The sequence below is a fragment of the Fundulus heteroclitus genome, chromosome 14 (genome assembly GCF_011125445.2).
Source record: "Fundulus heteroclitus isolate FHET01 chromosome 14, MU-UCD_Fhet_4.1, whole genome shotgun sequence".
NCBI classification, from domain to species: Eukaryota; Metazoa; Chordata; class Actinopteri; order Cyprinodontiformes; family Fundulidae; genus Fundulus; species Fundulus heteroclitus.
Window position 1 is genome coordinate 22,416,146 of NC_046374.1, and position 19,570 is coordinate 22,435,715.

General features: G+C 41.2%; 1 protein-coding gene across 8 annotated transcripts in view; it reads right to left on the reverse strand.

The window, feature by feature from the left end:
• Positions 1–2,972: 2,972 nt before the first annotated feature.
• The window catches only part of LOC105927900 (sodium/potassium/calcium exchanger 2), a 77,770-nt gene continuing 61,172 nt past the window's right edge, over positions 2,973–19,570 (reverse strand). For all 8 annotated transcript variants that reach the window (XM_036146547.1, XM_036146550.1, XM_036146549.1 and 5 more), the window contains 6 exons: positions 18,776–18,874; positions 14,674–14,756; positions 5,785–5,919; positions 5,589–5,678; positions 5,157–5,323; positions 2,973–3,338 (listed from right to left, as the gene is read on the reverse strand). In XM_036146547.1, the coding sequence (XP_036002440.1) occupies positions 3,089–3,338; positions 5,157–5,323; positions 5,589–5,678; positions 5,785–5,919; positions 14,674–14,756; positions 18,776–18,874 (824 nt within the window). In that variant the 3' untranslated portion in view covers positions 2,973–3,088. The remainder of the gene's footprint in view (positions 3,339–5,156; positions 5,324–5,588; positions 5,679–5,784; positions 5,920–14,673; positions 14,757–18,775; positions 18,875–19,570) is intronic.

The following is a 19,570-nucleotide window of genomic DNA, read 5'->3' on the forward strand; positions in this document are numbered from 1 at the left end:
CTCTTTTTATTTACATATAATAGAAATGGCATGTCTCAAATATTTATACCCTTCACAATAATCACTTGAAACACCTTGTTGTAATTGCCGATGAGCTTTTTGCATGTTTCCTCAGGTATTTTGACCGTTTATCTTTGGTTATTATGAGTTCTAGTCTAGGAGGTTGGAAGCCCCTTATTGCCATCACCCTCATTTTTAGCTCCCTTCATGCAGTCTCTGGCTGGGAAGCTCCCAAATATTGATGTCACTTCCAGCCAGAAGAAACGTGTTGGTAAAATGAAAAGATGACCGTAAATGTAAATCTTGCAGGAGCGTCAATAACTGCTCGTCTACATGATTTTAAAAGGCCCTGAAATCAGTCAGACATCACCGCTTACTATTTTCTGTCTCAGTTAAGCATGGACAAAATATATCTGATGCACCTCATTGGAAAATAATTCTGCGTCAATGTGTTTAAAATGCATTAAAGTATAGAAACAAAAACGGATGATTTGGGGCACAGTTGTTCTAATATTGCTAACAAAGTACACCGATGATTATCTGACTACACGTACGCTCTGAAAAGAAAACGCAGCTCCAACCTCAATTATTTGCTTCAACTGGTAACAATCATTGCGTTAAATCGATCCAGCTTCATTTATTTAGTTTCCAAGTTGTGAAGCTAAACTGTCGTGAAGCTAAACCGCCGTAAATAGATTAATTTGGGCAAACCTAATTCAATTAGTGATATGATACAGTATATCAACGGTGGAAATGCTTAGTACATCCATATTTTCCACATTGGCAATGCAGGAGAACACATCAAACAAGACATTTGTGTTTTTTTTTTTTTTTTTGTTATTCTGTTGTTCTTGCAGCCGCATTTCTTGACTTATAACAGCATTGACTTTAGTGATGTTAAAATATTTTAAACAGAGAAATATTTGCAATAATCAGCAGCGATACAGAATATAACATATGGGAAGATATTTCAAAGGGGGTGTTGTGCCAAAAATATATATATATACTTTTACTCACTGGAATTTTTACCTTTGCTCTTGTCATCGTCCCCTTTTTCAAGTTTTATCCCGAAATGCCTCAGTTTCCAGCCGCTAAGAGGTAATCATTGTGTACTGTGACTTTAGGAGGTACGGTCGGCTCTGCACACCTCAGTGGCATCCCGTGTGTTCTGTCCACCGCAAAATAAATATAGATAAACAAGAAGGTGCAAAAAAAACCAAAAAACCACATATCTATTGAATCTTTGACGAGTCTGGATGATCTTTTTTGGGCAGTGATGTCACAGGCTGAAGCACAGACGTTACTAACGTCAGAGTATAAGAAAACGAGGTCGTTATTTTTCTCAAATCTTTTTTTTTTTTTTTAAACCTGTGATTTTATGTCTTTTTTTTATTTTATTTAAAACATGAAAACCAAATCTCTATTTCTGCTCTGACCACAAAACTAAAAAGCAGATTTCCAATATTTTTAAAACAAAGTCAAACCGCCGCTCGGTTTCAGCTCATCTTCCAGTGATGGTATCGGATGAGAAAAACACAAATAAAAAAAATTCCCCATCAACAAAACATGCACGGAGCGCTTGACGCTCTCAAAGACGACATGTGGTATATTGCTATAGAGTCTGTGATCCCCCCCCCCACACACACACACACACACACACATTCTACGTAGCTTAAAGAGAGACGAGTCGGTGTGCTCGTATATGCAAAAACGTCTCTGTGAGTGATTACATTTCAGTGTGGTGACTCCAACCGCAGATCTGCACACATGCACACAAAAAAGCACCTTCGATTAGAGAGGAAACGGTTTGATAGACAGCTTGATAGATATCGACCGTACATAGAGGCTGAGCCTTGGTTGGTCAAGAAGTATTTGGGAAAAAACAAAAAAAAAAAAAACAGTACTTTTTTTTTGTTAACTCTTTTAAATGTTGGTTATTTTCTCACCCTGAAGGGTCTTTTTATCCCCCCCCCATGCAGTTACCGCCTTGTTACTTGTACCTCAAAACAGCTTGACTTGAGGTTTAATGGAGGACGAAGCACTACACATCGACTAATCTAAGCCAACCAGGTTGCTTAAATATGGTAAAGATCTTCTTTTTTTTTTATGTGGTACTTCTAACATTGATTTAGTTATGTTACTTTATTGAGCCTACTCATGCATTCCTTCCAAAACAGTGTGAGATTATCGGAGACTAGTGGCTAAATGTCTGTCAGGCTTTTCGTTTTTGCCCTTTTCGGGTTATTTTTATTTTTTTTTTTTTCATTTTATTTTTTTTACTTGGAGGATTCTGTACAATCAGAGAGAGGAGGGAAAAAAAAAAAAAAGAAGCAGACTGTTAAGATGGCTTCACGTTTGAATAATACTGTTACTGTAAACCTACTGCTACTTCTATTGAGCCAAAAAAGAAAGACAGAAAAAAAAAAAAAAGGCTCCGCGGAAATGTGTCGACGGCGATTGGCAGGACAGGATGGAGGCTGGAACGTGCCATGGAGGCTGAGCACAGATGGGTTCGCAGAGATAAAAAGGAGGAAAAAGTTTGCCTGCAGAAATCTCACACGAGAGTCTCAGTAACCGTCGGGTTTGGAGCGCAAACACTCGTCCGCCGAGTCTGCCATGTCCTCATGAATAAATTCATCCGCCTCCAACACTTGCTTCAGCCTGCTGAGCGAGCTCGTCCGTTCAAATGTGCTCACAGTTGCTGCTCGAGTCGTGGTGTTTCAGAAGAAAAAAAAAATAAAAAATGAACGCGTTGCTCTTCCAAACCGTCAGCTCTTCCAGTGAAACCAATCACATGCATAATACCTTTTATTTAGCTTGCACCCCCCTCCTTAAAAAGAAAATCCACAAAATCCTTCCTGGGCAAAGTCTTGTCACCCCTCCCTGTGGGCCAAAAAAATAAATAAAAAATGTTCGCAGATTCCACTTTTCCATGTTTTTTCCCCCGTAATCCCCGTTGTTCTTGCGGGGGGGGGGGGGGGGGGGGTGGGGGGGAATGATGAGGGTCGGGTGAGATCGACTGTGTGGAGGGCCGTGGGACGGTGACGGGGCCGGGGCGAGGAGAGGGGCCGCTCCTCGGCGCCGTCGCTCAGATGGAAACGGGGCAGGTGATCACCCGGTCCTCCAGCATGACGCTCACCACCAGGAAGACGAGGTACAGCATGAACATGATGAAGCCCAGGAGCTTGCTCATGCGCCACTTGCACGCGGCGATGGAGATGATGACGAAGAGCAGCATGAGGAAGAGGAGCACGATGGCGCAGAAGAGGCCGTTGGAGCTGACCTGCACTGGGATGAAGCCGCGGAACATGGACCACATGAGCCAGGGGAACGGCAGTCTGCAGAGAGAGGAAGACGTCGTGAATGCTGCGCTCTGACCTGTTAAACAGTTTCACATTTTTATACAAGCTTTAATACAAGCTTTAATGTATCGTATTAAAGGTTTGGGGGAAAAGGACATGTGGTTTATGACAGCTTTTACAAATTAAAAGTCTGAAAAGTGTGGTGGGCCTTTTTTTTGGTTGAGTCCCCCTTTACTGTCCTACCCCGAAATAAAATCCAGCGCAACAAATCTACAAATCTGGTTATAGACGAGGAGCCTGAAAAAGGGTCATTGCTGGTCAGATTAGACTAACGTTGTATTTCTTGGTCATTTTCCTTGCTGTAAACTAACAACGCATGAGCTACTATGGAAAGGGTTTTAGATCAAAGCATGTGTGTCTATGGGGAGGTAGTGGCCGAGTGGTTAGAGCAGCGCGCTTGCACTCAGAGAAGGATGCAAGTACCCGGTTCGATCGCCGGTCCCGGCACTCTGGGTCCCTGAGCAAGACCCTTAACCCCTGATTGCTACCCGGGCGCCACACATGGCAGCCTACTGCTCCCCAAGGGTGATGGCTTAAAAAGCAGAGAACAAATTTCGTTGTAATGTATGTTTCAATGACAATAAACGTGATATTACTATTACTATATTACTATTACTAAATTATCCGGTCTTAGTCCAGTCCTTGGCCAATTTGAGAACCTGTGACTGCGCTATAAAAGCTGATGTTCAAAGATGCTCTCCACACCATCTGGCTGAGCATGGACTGTTATGCCAAAAAGAACGGGTACAGATGTTCGTCTCTGGATGTGTAAGGAGCTACTAGAGACAGCGGCAACAACTGCAGAGAAAAAAAAATGGTTCTGTAAAGCAGATCATCTGAATAAAAAAATGCACCAAACTTTTCAGACTTTATTTGCAAAAAAAAAAATTCAAAATTATGAATCGCTTACCTTCCACTTCACAAAGATTTACTTGTAAATGCTAAATGGCCTGTACATGTATAGCATGTAATCAAGTCCAAGAACTATTTTCCCAAAGTAGAGCTGGGCAAAATTGGGGAACAGTAGGAGAACTGAGCAAAGTGAGAGAAATAATCTTGATGTCCACCAGCAGCCTAAGCTTATAGCTGCATAACTATAGAGGTAGCTCAGGGTAACATAAGCCACTCTAACTATAAACTTTGTCAAAAAGGAAAGTTTTAAGCCTAGTCTTAAAAGTAGACAGGGTGTCTGCCTCACGGATCAAAAGTGGGAGTTGGTTCCACAGGAGAGGAGCCTGATAGCTAAAGGATCTGCCTCCCATTCTACTTTTAGAGACTCTAGGAACCACCAGCAGACCTGCAGTCTGAGAGCGAAGTGCTCTGTTAGGAACATACGGGGTAATCAGAGCTCTGATATATGATGGAGCTTGATTATTAAGGGCTTTATACATGAGAATTTTACATTATATTCATGATTTAATTATGACACCCTAATTCTGTTACTTGTTCTGAAAAAAAATATTTTCATCAAACATTGGATTTTTGTAATAAAAAAATTATAATAAAAACAATATAAGATTGTGGTGTTGAAATAAAACACAGAATATAATTTAAATTGATTTCATATATTTAACATCACCAGAAACACAAACGCATGTGCCGGCTGCTACGTGACCTGATAAAATAAAATGCTTTATGTCTTTTCAGAACAGCGTCAGGAGCTAAAAATAGTTTTAAATGCAAAAATGTACCAAGTTTAAATGAGAACGACGTCTTGGAGAGGATCCCGGGGACAGATTCACCCCATTTGACCCCGAGGTCCAAACGACACAAAGTTAAAATGATGTCACGTACCCGACAGTAATGTCAAAGATGTTGGATCCCACAGAGCTGGACACAGCCATGTCACCCAGCCCCTTACGTGCCACAATAACACTGGTGATGAGGTCAGGGATGGAGGTTCCAGCTGCTAATATAGTCAGACCCATAATCTCCTCTGTAATCCCGATGGTTTCGCCAACCTGCAAAAAAGAAGACGGCGAGAAAAAAAGCAAAACAACAAAGTAAAAATATAAGCTCCTGGGAGTGACGAAACTCCACAGACAGCCTGTTACGTTTTGAATGAAAAAAAAAAACTGTAATTATGTTTTAATCAAAAGCCAGGGATGTAAAATTGGAAGAAAAGACAAAAGAGTTTACTTTATTACATGGAGATTAAGCTTACTGGCGAGCAGTCTACGCTGTTACACTGATGTTTTTAATCAAATATTGTAGGGCTGGGTGTACCTGGTGAGCCCACCACACCATTAGGTAGGAGAATACTGCAATCCAGCAGATGGCCCCCAGGAATGTGACGGGGAAGAACTTTTGTGACGACTGAAAAACAAAACCAAACAAAAAAAAAAAAGAACAGGTGAGTCCATTTCCTCTAGAGGAGAGGAACTTTCTAGAAGAAGCTTGTGTGGAAGTCAGCCTTGCACACCGTTTTCCTGACATCAGGAAGAGTTAGCCACAGGGGAAGGACAATGGGCATGATAACCAGGTAGGTGAAGCGCTTGCGGTTGGTTTCGGGCCAGGACAGGCTGAGAGGCTGGTCCTCCTCCTCCTCATCTTCAGCCTAAGAGCAGATGCCACAAGATGAAGGGAAGAAAAAAAAAAAGAAAAAAAAAAAACAGCCGTTATGAAATCAAAATAAAAACAACCATCCTTCATGTTGAAATATGCATTTTTTTTTTGTTTGTTTGTTTGTGTTCAGTATCAGGCTGTCGGGTATTACTGCCATGCCGGCGTCCACGTAATTCAGTCCGCCATTTGGAAATAATTAACAGCTAAACACGAAGCAAATAACCTGATGGGCTGAGTCATGCTTTTTGCTTGTGCATTAAAGGGTGATGGAAAAATTCACTACGGTCCTTCAGCTTGATAAATGGTCTCATCAGGATGCACCTTCCCATAGCAACCAACCTAATGAGGAAGGCAGCCACGCGACAACACAGAGGTCTGCAAGAACCTACAGCACCACCATGAAGCCCGCGTGCCTTCGCTTACCTCAGTGGTTCTGGATATCTGAAGTAAGGTTCTGTTAAAAGGTGCATGTCCAGTAGATTACACTTTCAGGCATTTTCATACAGATCCAAAAGGTAACGACTAATCTTAAATGAGCCCATCAGGTTTATGCAAATCCTATTGTACAAACCTTTATCCTATCATACCGGCTGCATCGATAGGTCAATTACAAACAAGGCAAAGATCATTTACATGTAGATCTAAAATCTCTGTGTGTGAATGAAATACATGATGGAAACAGAACATAAAGCAAGTCAGGCACAGCGATGGAAGAGTAGACGTCAGCGCTGCAGCCATGTGGCACGTTCTTCTCGGACTCTGGCTGGTCTAGGTCAGGAAACTGAGACTTCAATGCTGAAGTGGCATTGAAATTCACGTATAACTACTTTTGAGAAATCCTTTTTTATTACTCAGTAACGCATGTTTATGGTAGCCCCAATAACAGTGATCACTGAGACAACATAATGGCAAGTGGACATTGGGACGTACAACCGATATGACACAGAACGAGGGTAAAAAGTGGGCCATCATCCTTCTGCATCCCATCACACCCGCCTGCTCCGCTGTGATTAGCCGCTTGTCTCACACCTGATTCCTGTTTTTAGAAATAAGAGAAAAGGACAGAATAACACAGCGGAGCAGGCGGATGTGGTGGGATGCAGAAGACAGACGGGCACAAATCATGACTGTAAATGCTTAATTTACCTCTGAAAATACAGCAAGCCACTCTGATAAATGTACTTGAAGTTATTTAACTAAATTGTATTGATTATTAATAGTTTTACTACTATTTATAATAATAATAATAATAATAATAATACATAATAATTACACATAATGACTTACCTGTTTGTGACTAAACAACATAATCAAAATTATATTTATTCACTACAGATCCTATTTAAGAAATTACAATTTTGAATAAAACCATGGAGGCAAAAAAAAAAAAAAAAAAAAAAAAAAAAAAAAAAATATATAAATATATATATATATATATATATATATATATAAATATATATATATATATATATATATATATATCAGTTAATACTGAAGTCAGGATTATTAATTTTTTGCAGCTAAAGGACAATGCTTTATTTTCTTCAAAGTTCGGTTGTTATTTTCCCCTCTCTGATTTCCATAAAGCAGCCAATAAGATCACATTGGACAACCAGACCAGCAGCAGCAGCGACCAACTCGGCCATCACTGTCCACTCATTGTGAACGCTGGATAAATCTCAGTTTGTCGCGAAAGCTTCGATTTATTAGATCGCATCCACACATCGACAAATTCCATGGAATTAGCTTTACAGCGTGGTCCTCGGTCTGCATTTTCAAAATAACTCTATATATTTTTTATTGCTTTGCTTTTGTGACGTTTGGAGCAGCCATTTAAATACAAACAGAATTAATTGCATAGCCCTAACTTACATGATGATGGAAATGTTGTACAACCCAGACCCATTGGGCATCTACTCTCCCATATTTCAGTATTTCCAATAAGAGCAACTGCCTGATAGAAACCTAAGGAAGTCTCAAAATCAATAAAATACTGTTCAACCTAAACGTCTATAGTGTTTTTTTGCTTAAGGCTACGGTTTACTCATATCATGTCACAGTTACTCTGGCAAGAAACAATTTACGGGTAGCTCACTAGCGCCTCCAAACTTTATTTCCTGCATAAATAATGTTACATTTGTGTGGCAAATGCAAACTTGACAATGGTTTTAAAACATAAAAACACAATGTTGGGATTAACTTCAGGGATATTTTTGAGATTTGAGTTGTTTTAAGATTGCTTTGATCAAATATATCAAGAGAAGAAATTAAACGCTTTTAACCCCCTAGAACTTCGTTTGGACAATCCTGAACTGTCCCTTTAAGAAGGCCAAAGTCCAGTGGCGGGTTTGGGCGCCTGCACCGAGCACAACACGCTCACTTCTAGCGGTGGGGCTCATCAGCGTTGACTGCTGATGTCGGCTGTGCAGCCCCCGACCCCCCGGGGTCTGATCGGTCCTTCTACCAGAATGCCAAGTAAGCTGCAGCGAGTCAGTGATTACCATGAAGCGTCCCCGCAGCTAAATCACATTTTCTATTAACTCCCGGGCTCGCCTTGCCTCAGAACTGAAACGGTGCAACGGCAGACACTTCTGGCAGCGGATATTTGTCTCTTCCCCTTTGAATCCGATTACGCGGGATCATAATAGGCCACGGGGACAAGCAGAGAGCAGGTTTGCACGTGCGTGTGTGGGTGACCCAGAGCTCGTCCTGTGCCCTTGCGTGAATGACGTTGGCGAGACAAACAAAGAGCGTACAGGGGACAAACGACGAGAAGAGGGATGTACAGTAACACAGCTGGAGACAGCAGGTGCTGCTTTGTACGCTGTAATTATTTCAAGAAAGCCTTAACACCCTCAATTAGGTCTGCTGCTGCATACCTGCAGAGCCAAGCAGTGATCTTTAAAAAAAAAAATAAAAAATCTTTTCGCACGAATCATGAATCATGTGTCGCTCGTCCTGCTGTGACAGCTACAGCTGCTAAGCATCGCTCGGTAACCTTGGTAATCAGAGCTGCCTAACAAAAGGCAGCACTCGCATCCCTCTCCGGCTCTGCATCCTCATTTCTACCTGTTCTCCATATCCAGATGGCTGCATTGTTGCCCGAATTGAATTAAATAAGACTTTAATAATGCCGAAAGGAAATTTTATGTAGTTGCGCGGAAGATTATTTAGGAGGAGGAGGTGGAACACGTGGAAACATGCTGAGCAAAGAGGCAAAGACAGAGGCCGACGGTGAAATCTGCTGGCATTAGGTTGGATGCATGGTGGAGCGGTTAAATGTTTCTTAAAAGAAACATTTAGGGGATTCTGTCAGTTTTCAATTCTTAGTTTTTCTCACTCTGATGAAACAAAGATGGACTGTAGGTTTAAATCTAATTCTTATTGCTAATCTTGCCTTACTTCTCTTGACGTTGACGAAGACAGAGTGGAAGTCAGTGTGTGAAATTCAAACCATCTTGTTCTCTGTTGTCATTGCTTCAATTCAATTAAATTCAACTGTATTTATATAGCGACAATTCATGAAACATGTCATCTCAAGGCACTTTCCAAAGTCAAGTTCAATCAGATTAGACAGATTGGTCAAAAATAATTTCCTTTCTAAGGAAACCCAGTAGATTGCATCAAGTCTTGACAAGCAGCATTCACTCCTGGAGAAAAGTAGAGCTACAGGGAGAGTCGTCTGCATTGTCCATGGCTTTGCAGCAATCCCTCATACTGAGCAAGCATGAAGCGACAGTGGAAAGAAAAACCCCCCTTTAACGGGAAGGAAAAACCTACAGCAGAACCAGGCTCAGTGTGCTTATGCTTGTAACAGCTTTAGCTTGTTTTCCTCAGTTATGTGCCTCATCCAGAAAGCTCCCATGAGTGTGTGGCTTCATCGGCAGCAGGGTCATAAATCATTAGATGTTACAAAGAACCCCACTAATTAGCTGGTTAGACCATCATAACCAGCTGGGTGGAAAAAACATTAAAAAAAACCTCTTCATAAAATCTTTACATAAAAAAGATAAAATGACAAAATTGTACTTCTCCATATTAATCTCTTTTTGAAAGGTAAGTAAACCGAAGATATGTTTTTAGTTCACTGCTTTACTCCATTGCCACACATTGTGTCACCAGCAGGGGTTCCAATTAGAGACTTTTGATTTATTTATTTTTTTAAAACGTTACTTCTTATTAGGGATTCTTTGTACTCAAATTAAGGCCCTGTTTACACGACAACCGTGCCACTAGTCATGCTATATTCTTTGATACTCAAAGTTTCACTGTGGAAACATGACAAGGTTAAACGACCATAACGCGACTTTGAATTATAGCCGTGCGTAGCCGTGACTGGTCAGCAGCCAAAGCAGAACTCTATCTGCCTTTTTATTTCTTCTTCTGTGGTGTTTAAAACTGTGGGCAGTTGTAATGTTGTGCCTGAGTGCCCTTATTTCCATGGATTTCTGTCATGCTTCATATGAGCCAGGGATTCCCTGGAAGAGAAGTTAAATTTAGTCCCATTTACATGACAATGGAAACTGGGACGTTTTCGAACCAATACACTCTGGAACGTGTTTTCAAATTGTGTCGTTTCCATTGGAAACATTTGGGATTGTGATGTAAATGAGCAGCACAAACGCAAACAGACTTTTCCGTTTTCACAAGAAAACCTGGTCATGTAAACAGGGCCTAAAAGTTGTTTTTCCTAAAGAGAATAAATAAATCAGTTTAATGTTATGCTACTGCACTAAATGTCCCATTTATTTTTGCAGTTCACACATCTTTACCAGGGGTCCCAATCAGGCACCGCCCCCCTTGCAGGCTCTATAAAGTTTTACTGATATCATGTTTTAGCATGTTGAATGGGAACATTTTTTGATCTGCAGAGCAGCTTTCACATGAAAAACGAGCTAGTGTGGCGGACCATAACCCTGCCCGTGTATGGTTTTCTGAACATGCTTTGTGAGCTGAAGCATCCCATGTAGCTCGAGCCCACCGACTCTAGCTCGGTTCTGAAATGCCAGCCCCTCGGGGGCCTTTCCTGAGCTTGCGGTGCCTCAGTTGGTAACACTGCCAACCCTGTGCTTAAAGGGACTGACTTTTATCAGACACCACAGAGCTGCAAGGGGTGGCCTGACATTTGCCCGTTTCTTTTTTCTTTTTTTTTTCTCCTCTCTCTTTTCTTCTGGAGGTAAGCGTTTGCTCTCAGCACCTGGTGCGAGACCAAAGTTACACTGACTAAAATCGTGCAAAGATTTAAGCGCAGCTGCAGCAAACCTAACATATGTGCTGATACGGCATGTAAGTATCAAGGAATGGGCTAAAACATGGCACTCTGCCTGAAAAACCCACCGCAGCAGTACGCATGTGGGATTAAGGTAAGATGCCGGAAACATTTAATGTCAATTTATGTCAAAACAGATTTGCTTCAACATCCTCAGTCATTTTCTCACGGCATTCGCCAAGGCACGGGTGTTTTTTTTTTATTACCCAGGACTCATTTGGAGAGGAAATTCTCATGATGATCTGCCGTTAAATCCTGTCATGGCTGAACACACGACACACGCCGTACAGATTTCTCCATGTTCTTTTTATGTACGATGAGTCACAGGATGCTCAGACTTCTTTAATTTTCCAGTACGTTGCAGGGGCTTTTAAACGAGGTCGTCTTTTTTTTTTTCCGCCGAAGACAGTCGCAGATCCTAAATATAGAAACGAGATCTTGCTGTGAAACATTCGCCGGCACAAGCATCTGTAAGGTTTTCTGCTGTTAAATCAATTTTATCTCCTTAGATTATGGGGAACACACGTCAGAATGCCGTAGATAACATTTGCCGGCGAGAGCTTCATAAAGAAAACTACGAGATGTCGGCGTCAAGTTTTAATTCGACCGTAACAACCCCCTCATTCCTTGTTGCCAGGGCTTCAGAGGAGGGATGGAGCAATCAGTCCGACGGGGCCTCTGGTGGCACATGATGGCGTGAGCAGTTTCCAGTTACTTCCTGGGTGACACAGACGGGCGCACTGTGGGACAGATGTCTAAAAATAGCAGCATGGAGGAATTAGGCGTGCCAATAAGCATCCAGGTCTGTCAAAGTTAGTGAGTCACCACCTGAGAAGCGCTCTTGTATTTGTATGCACACAAATCTGGAGTCGTCGTCTCTCGCCAGCCATAAAAAAATCCTTTTTTAGAATCACATCAGAGGCTTTTGTGTGATTCGGAAACATGAGGTGTTGTTTTTTCTCTTTAACAGAGGCAGATATTTTTTGAAGCTTGAGGGTTTTTTTTTTTTGTTTTTACTATTTTTAACCCAAAGCGTTACTGGAGAATGCGAATATGACTTGCAGTGCAGCGGATCAATACAGACATGACCGAGTGCTGTACTCTGATATCCTTCAGCACGACTCCCACACCGGTTTACATCTGTAATCTACAGCTTTTTGTCCTTAAATAGAAGCTACATAACAAACCGGTACAGTATCCATGTTTTACGTAAATAAAATTGTTTTCCATTCCATCAAGTTCGGATAAGAACCTGTAACTGAAATGATTAAAAAAACAGTAATTTGAGATCAGTTCATGTAAAGATGCTATTCAGTAGTGCTTGTGTGCTTTGTAAATACTCTGGAATACAATGTTGTCTTACTGAATTAAAAATAATGATAAAATAATGAGTACATTCGTAAGAATCGAGGTAAAATTATGTTGATTTGTTCAGAGGATGACGGTTTATGAGAGTTATATAGGACAGTACTTGTAGTAAATACCAAGAGTATGAGGCGGATCCTGTCTATCTAGCCCAGGGGTGTCCAAACTTTATGTCACGTGGGCCAATATTGTCAAGTCAAAAGTATTTGAGGGCCAAAAAAACAAAATTTTTTGAATTACACTAAAATTGTATTATTTTTTTTACTTGCTCCACAAAATATGAAAATGCAATATATCAATTAAATAAATTAGTCAGATTTCCTATAGGAAAAGGATGCATAAATCATGGTATGTCTAAAACTTAAAAAGGATTTTGCACATTTGCCTTATGAAAACATGGGCATCCAGTCTGCAAGTTGTTTTGCTAACTGGATGACCGTCTCAATCGAATTTTATTTTTCTCTATTCTCAGCATTAAAAACAGGATTTGGGTCACACTTTTGTTTTAAACACTTGCTGTATTTAGCCAATTTCATTAGTTAAAAGCAGATTTTTGTGCACCAAAGCCTACTTTTGAGTATCAATGAGGTCCTATTTGCCAGGAAATTAAATAGAATGCAAAAGGTGTGGGAATCAGAGGATGCATTGTGTCGTACCTAACATTTTCAATTGCAAGACGATTTTAATTTGTCCGAGATAATTTAACTAATTAAAAATGAAAATGATCACAAAAATCACAAAAATCAGTGTTCAGGCCCCACTTTGCACACCCGGGTTATTTCATTCCTGGGGGTACAAACGTTGCTACGCCTTTTTTTTATTTTTATTTCAGCCTCTTGTGATGCAAAAAAAAAAAAAAAAAACTGTTGGTGCAGATTTAATGTGTGCAAACTAGTGTGTATGTCTACCTAATTCTCAGACTACACACAAATTAATCTCTGCTCCTATTACGTCTTTAAAGTGCAAACAGATGAGTTTTGTACAAACAGCCCTGCATTCTTATATATATATATATATATATATATATATATATATATATATATATATATATATATATAGATAGATAGATAGATAGATAGATAGATAGATAGATAGATAGATAGCAATAAACCAGAAATTAGTAGACTATATTTCAATACACAATACTAAATGTACTAATGTTAGCAATTTGTTTCCGTCTTAACTTCATTCCTTCTTAAATTTTTGTGAGTGACTTAAATATTAATATTATTCTTCTCATCATCTTTAACGGTCCCCTCTTGTTATTGGTTACAGAAATGCCATTCCTGATGTGTTTCCTTCAGTCCGTTAGTTTTTGTTCTTACAATTTTAAGAAATGCCTCAATCTAGCTGGAAACCTCAACCCACTGTAAGGAACATTTCTAGCCTTTAGTAACCCACACATTGGCTCGCCAGCAGTCCCAAAATGCTATGCTGTCAACATTTTATATGAGACACAAAGCTTATTAAACTTTAATTGTATCTTTCGTCCAAAACGTCATGAATGTGTCCACCAAGGAGACTAAAATGAACGCTGCACTAAGTTTGAAAATGACTCAGGGTTTAGCTCATCTCCTCAGTCGCTGCGATGTGAAGGGAGAAATCCCGACATTTCTGCTGTCTGCTCTCCTCTAAACATGCGACTTTGAATCGCTGCCCGCTTGCGCCGGGGACCGTCTGCTCGCCCGGCGGGCTGCCGCATCCCGCCGCCATCTTTAATGCCAGCACAACTGCCGCAGGTGCGCTTCTGCGTGAGGCAGTTCGTCAAAGAGGTCTCGTTTGGAGCGCCCAGCGGCGGCGAGCTGCAGGTGAGCGAGGGCTGTGATTATAGAACTCTGCGGGAAGAGGCGGGTCGTTGGCAGGTCCGGCCGCAGATGGAGGGTTGCATGCTGGGAAATTATCAGCTGCACTGGCCTGTGCCGTAATCTGTGCCACCTTTCCGTCGGTCACACTCACAGAGGAACAAAGGAACAAATCAGAGGCATAAACTATTTATAAATGCCTCCCTAACTGGGAGCTGGTCTCGCAGATGTGTTACCTTTAAAAAGCCCGATCGCGCTGCATAGAGCGCAGCCTGGTCTCTTAAAGCTGCCGTTTTGAGTGATTTCTTACCGTCTCCCCCTCCTGGCCAGCGGTGCCGTTCATGGGTGGGGTCACCTCCACTTCCACGCTGGAGCTGTTGGGAAGGTTCTTCTCTAAGAAAACACAGATGAATAATCAATGAGTAAAGTATTCAGGAAAAATAAAAGCTCACGATGCCTGAAAAGGATATCAGGATATGAGTTTTGTGTGAGGTACTTGTTAAATTGTTTTTTGCCTCCACTTGCTCAAACTCCGATTTCCAAATAGCTGTTGTTCATCTGACAGTGAATTAATTTCCTTTCATTTCATTGGAGATATTACGCAAATTTTTAAAAGTGTGATTCATTTTCCCAAGGAAATAGGCTTTAGCAAAGGACCGTGCTGCTAAAGGAGACTCACAGCCCCAGAGAAAGTTATACCACTAACACTAATTAGAAATAGAACCAATACTAGTTCCTGCATTCAAATGTTGTTGTTTTTTTTTTGTCAATGAGTTCATGTCAAAGTTTGTGACATTCATCTTCAGTTAAGTCAGGTAAAACCATGAGTTGGAAAATAATAGACCATCATAAATCTCAAACCAGCAAAGTGTGTACTGTAATTTGTCACGTTATGACCAAATTCATGTGACGGACTAACACGAAGACGTGCAATATGTTGAAGTAAAAAGGAAAATTAAACAAAGTTTTTTAAGTTGTTTTATTTTTGCAGCTGGTTATAAGTGCTGCTTTCCTTTCTCTCAGACTTCATTACCCTGATATATTTTGACACAAAGTCTGGAACAAATGTTTTGCTTGGCGAGAAAATAACACGACAACAACTCGAATGCATTCCAAAATCAGATTTCTAACTTTGAAAACTGAAGGCTTCTCATCAGCCATGACCTCTCTCAGCAGAAATGTTGCTTCTGTGTTGCTAAAGTTTCAAATTAAAGATGGACCGATTGCAGCCTCCCTTTGAAGATTTCCCGTTTCCCAACACTTTTACGTTCAGATTTCAAACGCTCTGACTGAGATTTCTTCCTGACAGCTGTAACAGATCGCTTCCAGAAATAAAAAGGTAGAGATTTGAGTAGAAACGTGTGGAGGCTTGGTCCAGCAATGGAAATGGGGAAATATCCAACCTGCTCCCTGACAGGTATGTGCACGACTGCCACTACCCTCATTCTTTCCCGCTTTGGCTCACAGGACTCCATTTCACTGGAGGCTGCACTCACTTAACAACCCTCGCTGAAATACGGAAAGCCCAAAGCCATGTAATCAGATGATAAAACTGTAATTGCTGAGGAAATTGCTTTAATCCAACTGTGGTTGTGACACAATTAGGACGAGCCTCAGATAGATAATGTGACTTAATATGACAATATCCCCAGCTCATGACCCCCCCCCCCCCCCTTCCCCCTCCGCCCTCCTCGGCTGGATTGTGATATTGCAGATCGAAATGAGATACAAATGAAATGCTCTGCACAGACGGGAACTGCTTTTTAGACTGAACTTATCAAACGAGAGGCTCCTCTCATGACCACCAGCGTGGCGTCAAGAGGCTAATATGTTAATGCGGCGCTGTTAACATAAATTTATGTTTTTTGATCTTGCTTTTGATTCTCCTGCTCTTTCAACAGCGAAGCCATGAAAGCGTTTCTTTCGGCCTGTGTTTATTTTTTTATCGTTTGGTCTGGTGCGCTTTGAGGAGTTGGGGGGAGGGGGGGGGGGGGGGGGAGAGAAAAAGCACACCCGAATTACTCTTGGCAGTCAGCGTGATTGATTTAAACACTGCTCGAAGACAACAGTTGCGATCAATTTGGCTGTCCTTGGTAATGTCATGGTTGTTTAACGTCGGCTGTGATCTCATTAATCATCTCGGTGGAGAAATCCTTGCAAGTTGTTATGAAGTTGGTTGAAGTTTCGGCGAGAATGTACACGTTTTCGGAGGTACAATAACAGACTAATAATGTAATAGTAGCCGTGGAGCCCGTTTATTGACAAAAGGCATCACAATAACGGAGTGAAAGGAATTTTTCCAAACAAGAACGCTCTGAGGTTTAGTTTGAATGCAATCCCAAGGTGCAGTGAGTGTTAGGTTTCAAATTAGATAAGGCCCAACACTTAGCAGAATGGTGTCTATGAATCACTTATTTCTGCGGGGAGGGGGGGGGTGCTAATTGTGAACTAGCAAGAGCTCCTGTGATCGCAGGTCCTGATGCTTGGCATCTGCATAAAAGAGGTTCAAAATACCTTGGTTCTGGGTAATTTGGCCAACAGGAGGCTCAGAAATGCAAATGAGGTGAGTAATGGCTGTTTAAACGAGTCTTGACAGACAATCCCATTTCATTGTGTAGGCAATCACAACCCTTTAATAGTGGGTGTATACAGCTGCTTTCCTGGCCATCTCACTAAAATGTTACTGCCATAGGTATCCCATCTGCATGACAGAATTTTAATCGAATTTTAATCGACAGAGTTACACATTTTCCTAAAAATATGGCAGGCTTCTTTGCTTCTACCATCAGTGTCAGTATTTTTGTTGAGGGGAAAAAAAAAACTATTGGCTTTTCAGCAGCAGATAATGAATAGGACCCCTGAGCGTGCCATCAAGTACAATAAGGTAAACGAGGATGCCTTGGCAGGTGTGGTTATAAGGAAAGCATGGAAACAAAATATGTTTTGTGTTTACATCATTTTTTATGAGTTGCACTGCAAAAATTGTAGGAAAAAACCAGAAGAAAAAACAAAATACCTTCTGCAAATTTTTCTTCGTTCTCCAACTTTATGAACACCCCTAAAACCATTACCAAGACTTCCTTTGGATGGTATAACAGTTACATTTAGCAAAAACTCACAACCCACATCCATCCTATGTTGGCTGAAAAATTCACAACCCACATCCATCCTATGCCCAATTTGGAGGTGTGTGTGCTAACCAAACCTACAGCACCTGTGCTGGCCCTGGCCATGTCAACTAGGAGCACTATTTGTTTAGAGCCTGCATGTATGAATTTCCCTGTGAAATGGCTCTGCTCATACGGTGGTATTTATTAATGGGAAGACTGCGGATTGTTAATTGCATCCCTGTCCGCCTGCTGTCCAGCAGAAAGCTTTGCCATAATTAATTGGAGGGCCAACAGCCGGATGTGGATGTGATGAGGTTGTTGCTCTGGCATGCCGCCAGCTGGACCGTCCCTGATTTAAAGTCTCTATCAATCTATGTCGGTGTGATAATGAACCGATATGACTTTCAGATGAAAGCTTTGAGCATGCTCCAAATAGTTTAGGAAGTTTCACATTCATCACGCATAATGGGAAGCGGAGTGCATTCCTAACGCACCCCAGAACACGTCTTGGCGAACATGCAAAGATCATCAACGTAATGGCTAATTTTAAATGCTTTGGTTTCAGTCTGCTTTAAAGGATGTCCATGTAAAGGACACTTTTAAGCATAAACACCAGAGAGATTTTAAAGACTGTAGAGACCGTGTTGTCCCTTTTCTCATTCCAACCCTCAAAACAACAGTGAAAAGACCTTCTCAGCTCCAAAAATCGGTTTAATATACGACAGAGTTGTAGCAGCAAGAATAAAATCTGCTAATTGGGATACTATGCTCAAAGTTGCCATATTTTTTTTTTAGTCTCTTCTTTGTTTCCCCTAACACAATGTCCCTATCTTTGTTATCTCTGTTACTGAAAACACATACGTTGTGGTCAATAAAGGCAGTTAAAGTCCATCCAAAGGGCCAAATATATCATTGATATGCTGAGCGTCACTGATTAGACAATATTTTGAAATTTCAAGTTGTTCAAGACACCACACAATGATATTGTGAGGATGAATGCAATTTGACATATTGTACAGATTTGTTTGCTGTGCTTTGTTTATGGCATGTCAGAAATTATGAATGAGACTCTGATGATATGATGACATAGATATGTCTGCAGGTCTTTAATATGTGGGGAAGCACATGGAAAGCCACATAAAAGTGAAGAGAAAGGCATATGAGGAAATCATGTATTCATGCTGGAGGAAGAGGGATACAATTAATAATCGTTAGCGGATCTGGTGCAGCCAGCTCCATCTTTATTTTCACTAGAATCATCTCGCGACATTGTCAGAAGGGCAGTGAGGTGGTGCGTGTTACCTGCACGGCTTGCTACTCCATTGGCCTTCTCGCTGTCCTCCACTTGGCATTTCTTTTTAGCAATCTTGTGAAGGATAGATGCCTTCTCACGAAATTTACCTGCATGCACAAAAAAAAAAAAAAAAGAAGAGGAGAATCCACGGAGGTTAAGTTTGGAACAAAGTGTCGTCTTCAAAGCTCCTCGGCCTTGCCCATTTACACCCTTGAACAAATACGGGGTCACATTTCAGAAGCACACAGTTCCACACTATTGTGTCGCTCAAACAACGCAGCAGCAGTATGACATGGAGTATCATACGCTGATGATTTTTGCAGCGCCCTGGTCCTAGATTGAGGCCACGGAGAAAACCTGTCGTGAGGAAAATCAAACTTTTGGGAGGTCAAACTACGCCCTGGAATCATTCACTCAGTTTTTATTTCACACTTCTCAGGAGGAAACAACTCTTGGCCCTTCAAATACTTGTATTGATATATGACCAGTGAGCTCCTTTATCTTCACAAAGAAATCCGAACACAGCAGAGACATACAAAAATAAAAACTCGAAGAGCATGTTTCGCAAATCTAAAAGTAAGCTTTCGTGTGCTTTCGTGCACGCACGTTTAATTCGACTGAATATCTGCATAACAGACCCTGCGTGTCTGTTCTCTCCAGGCCTGATTTCTCCACTGGAATCAGTGCTAAAGATTTTTATGTTTCATTGCAGGCAGCGTGGCTGATTTGTCGGTGCTCGACGCAGTAAGGCGTCAATATGTACTCCACCCAGCCATGTCGACACTGTCTGTGACCTTCAGGCA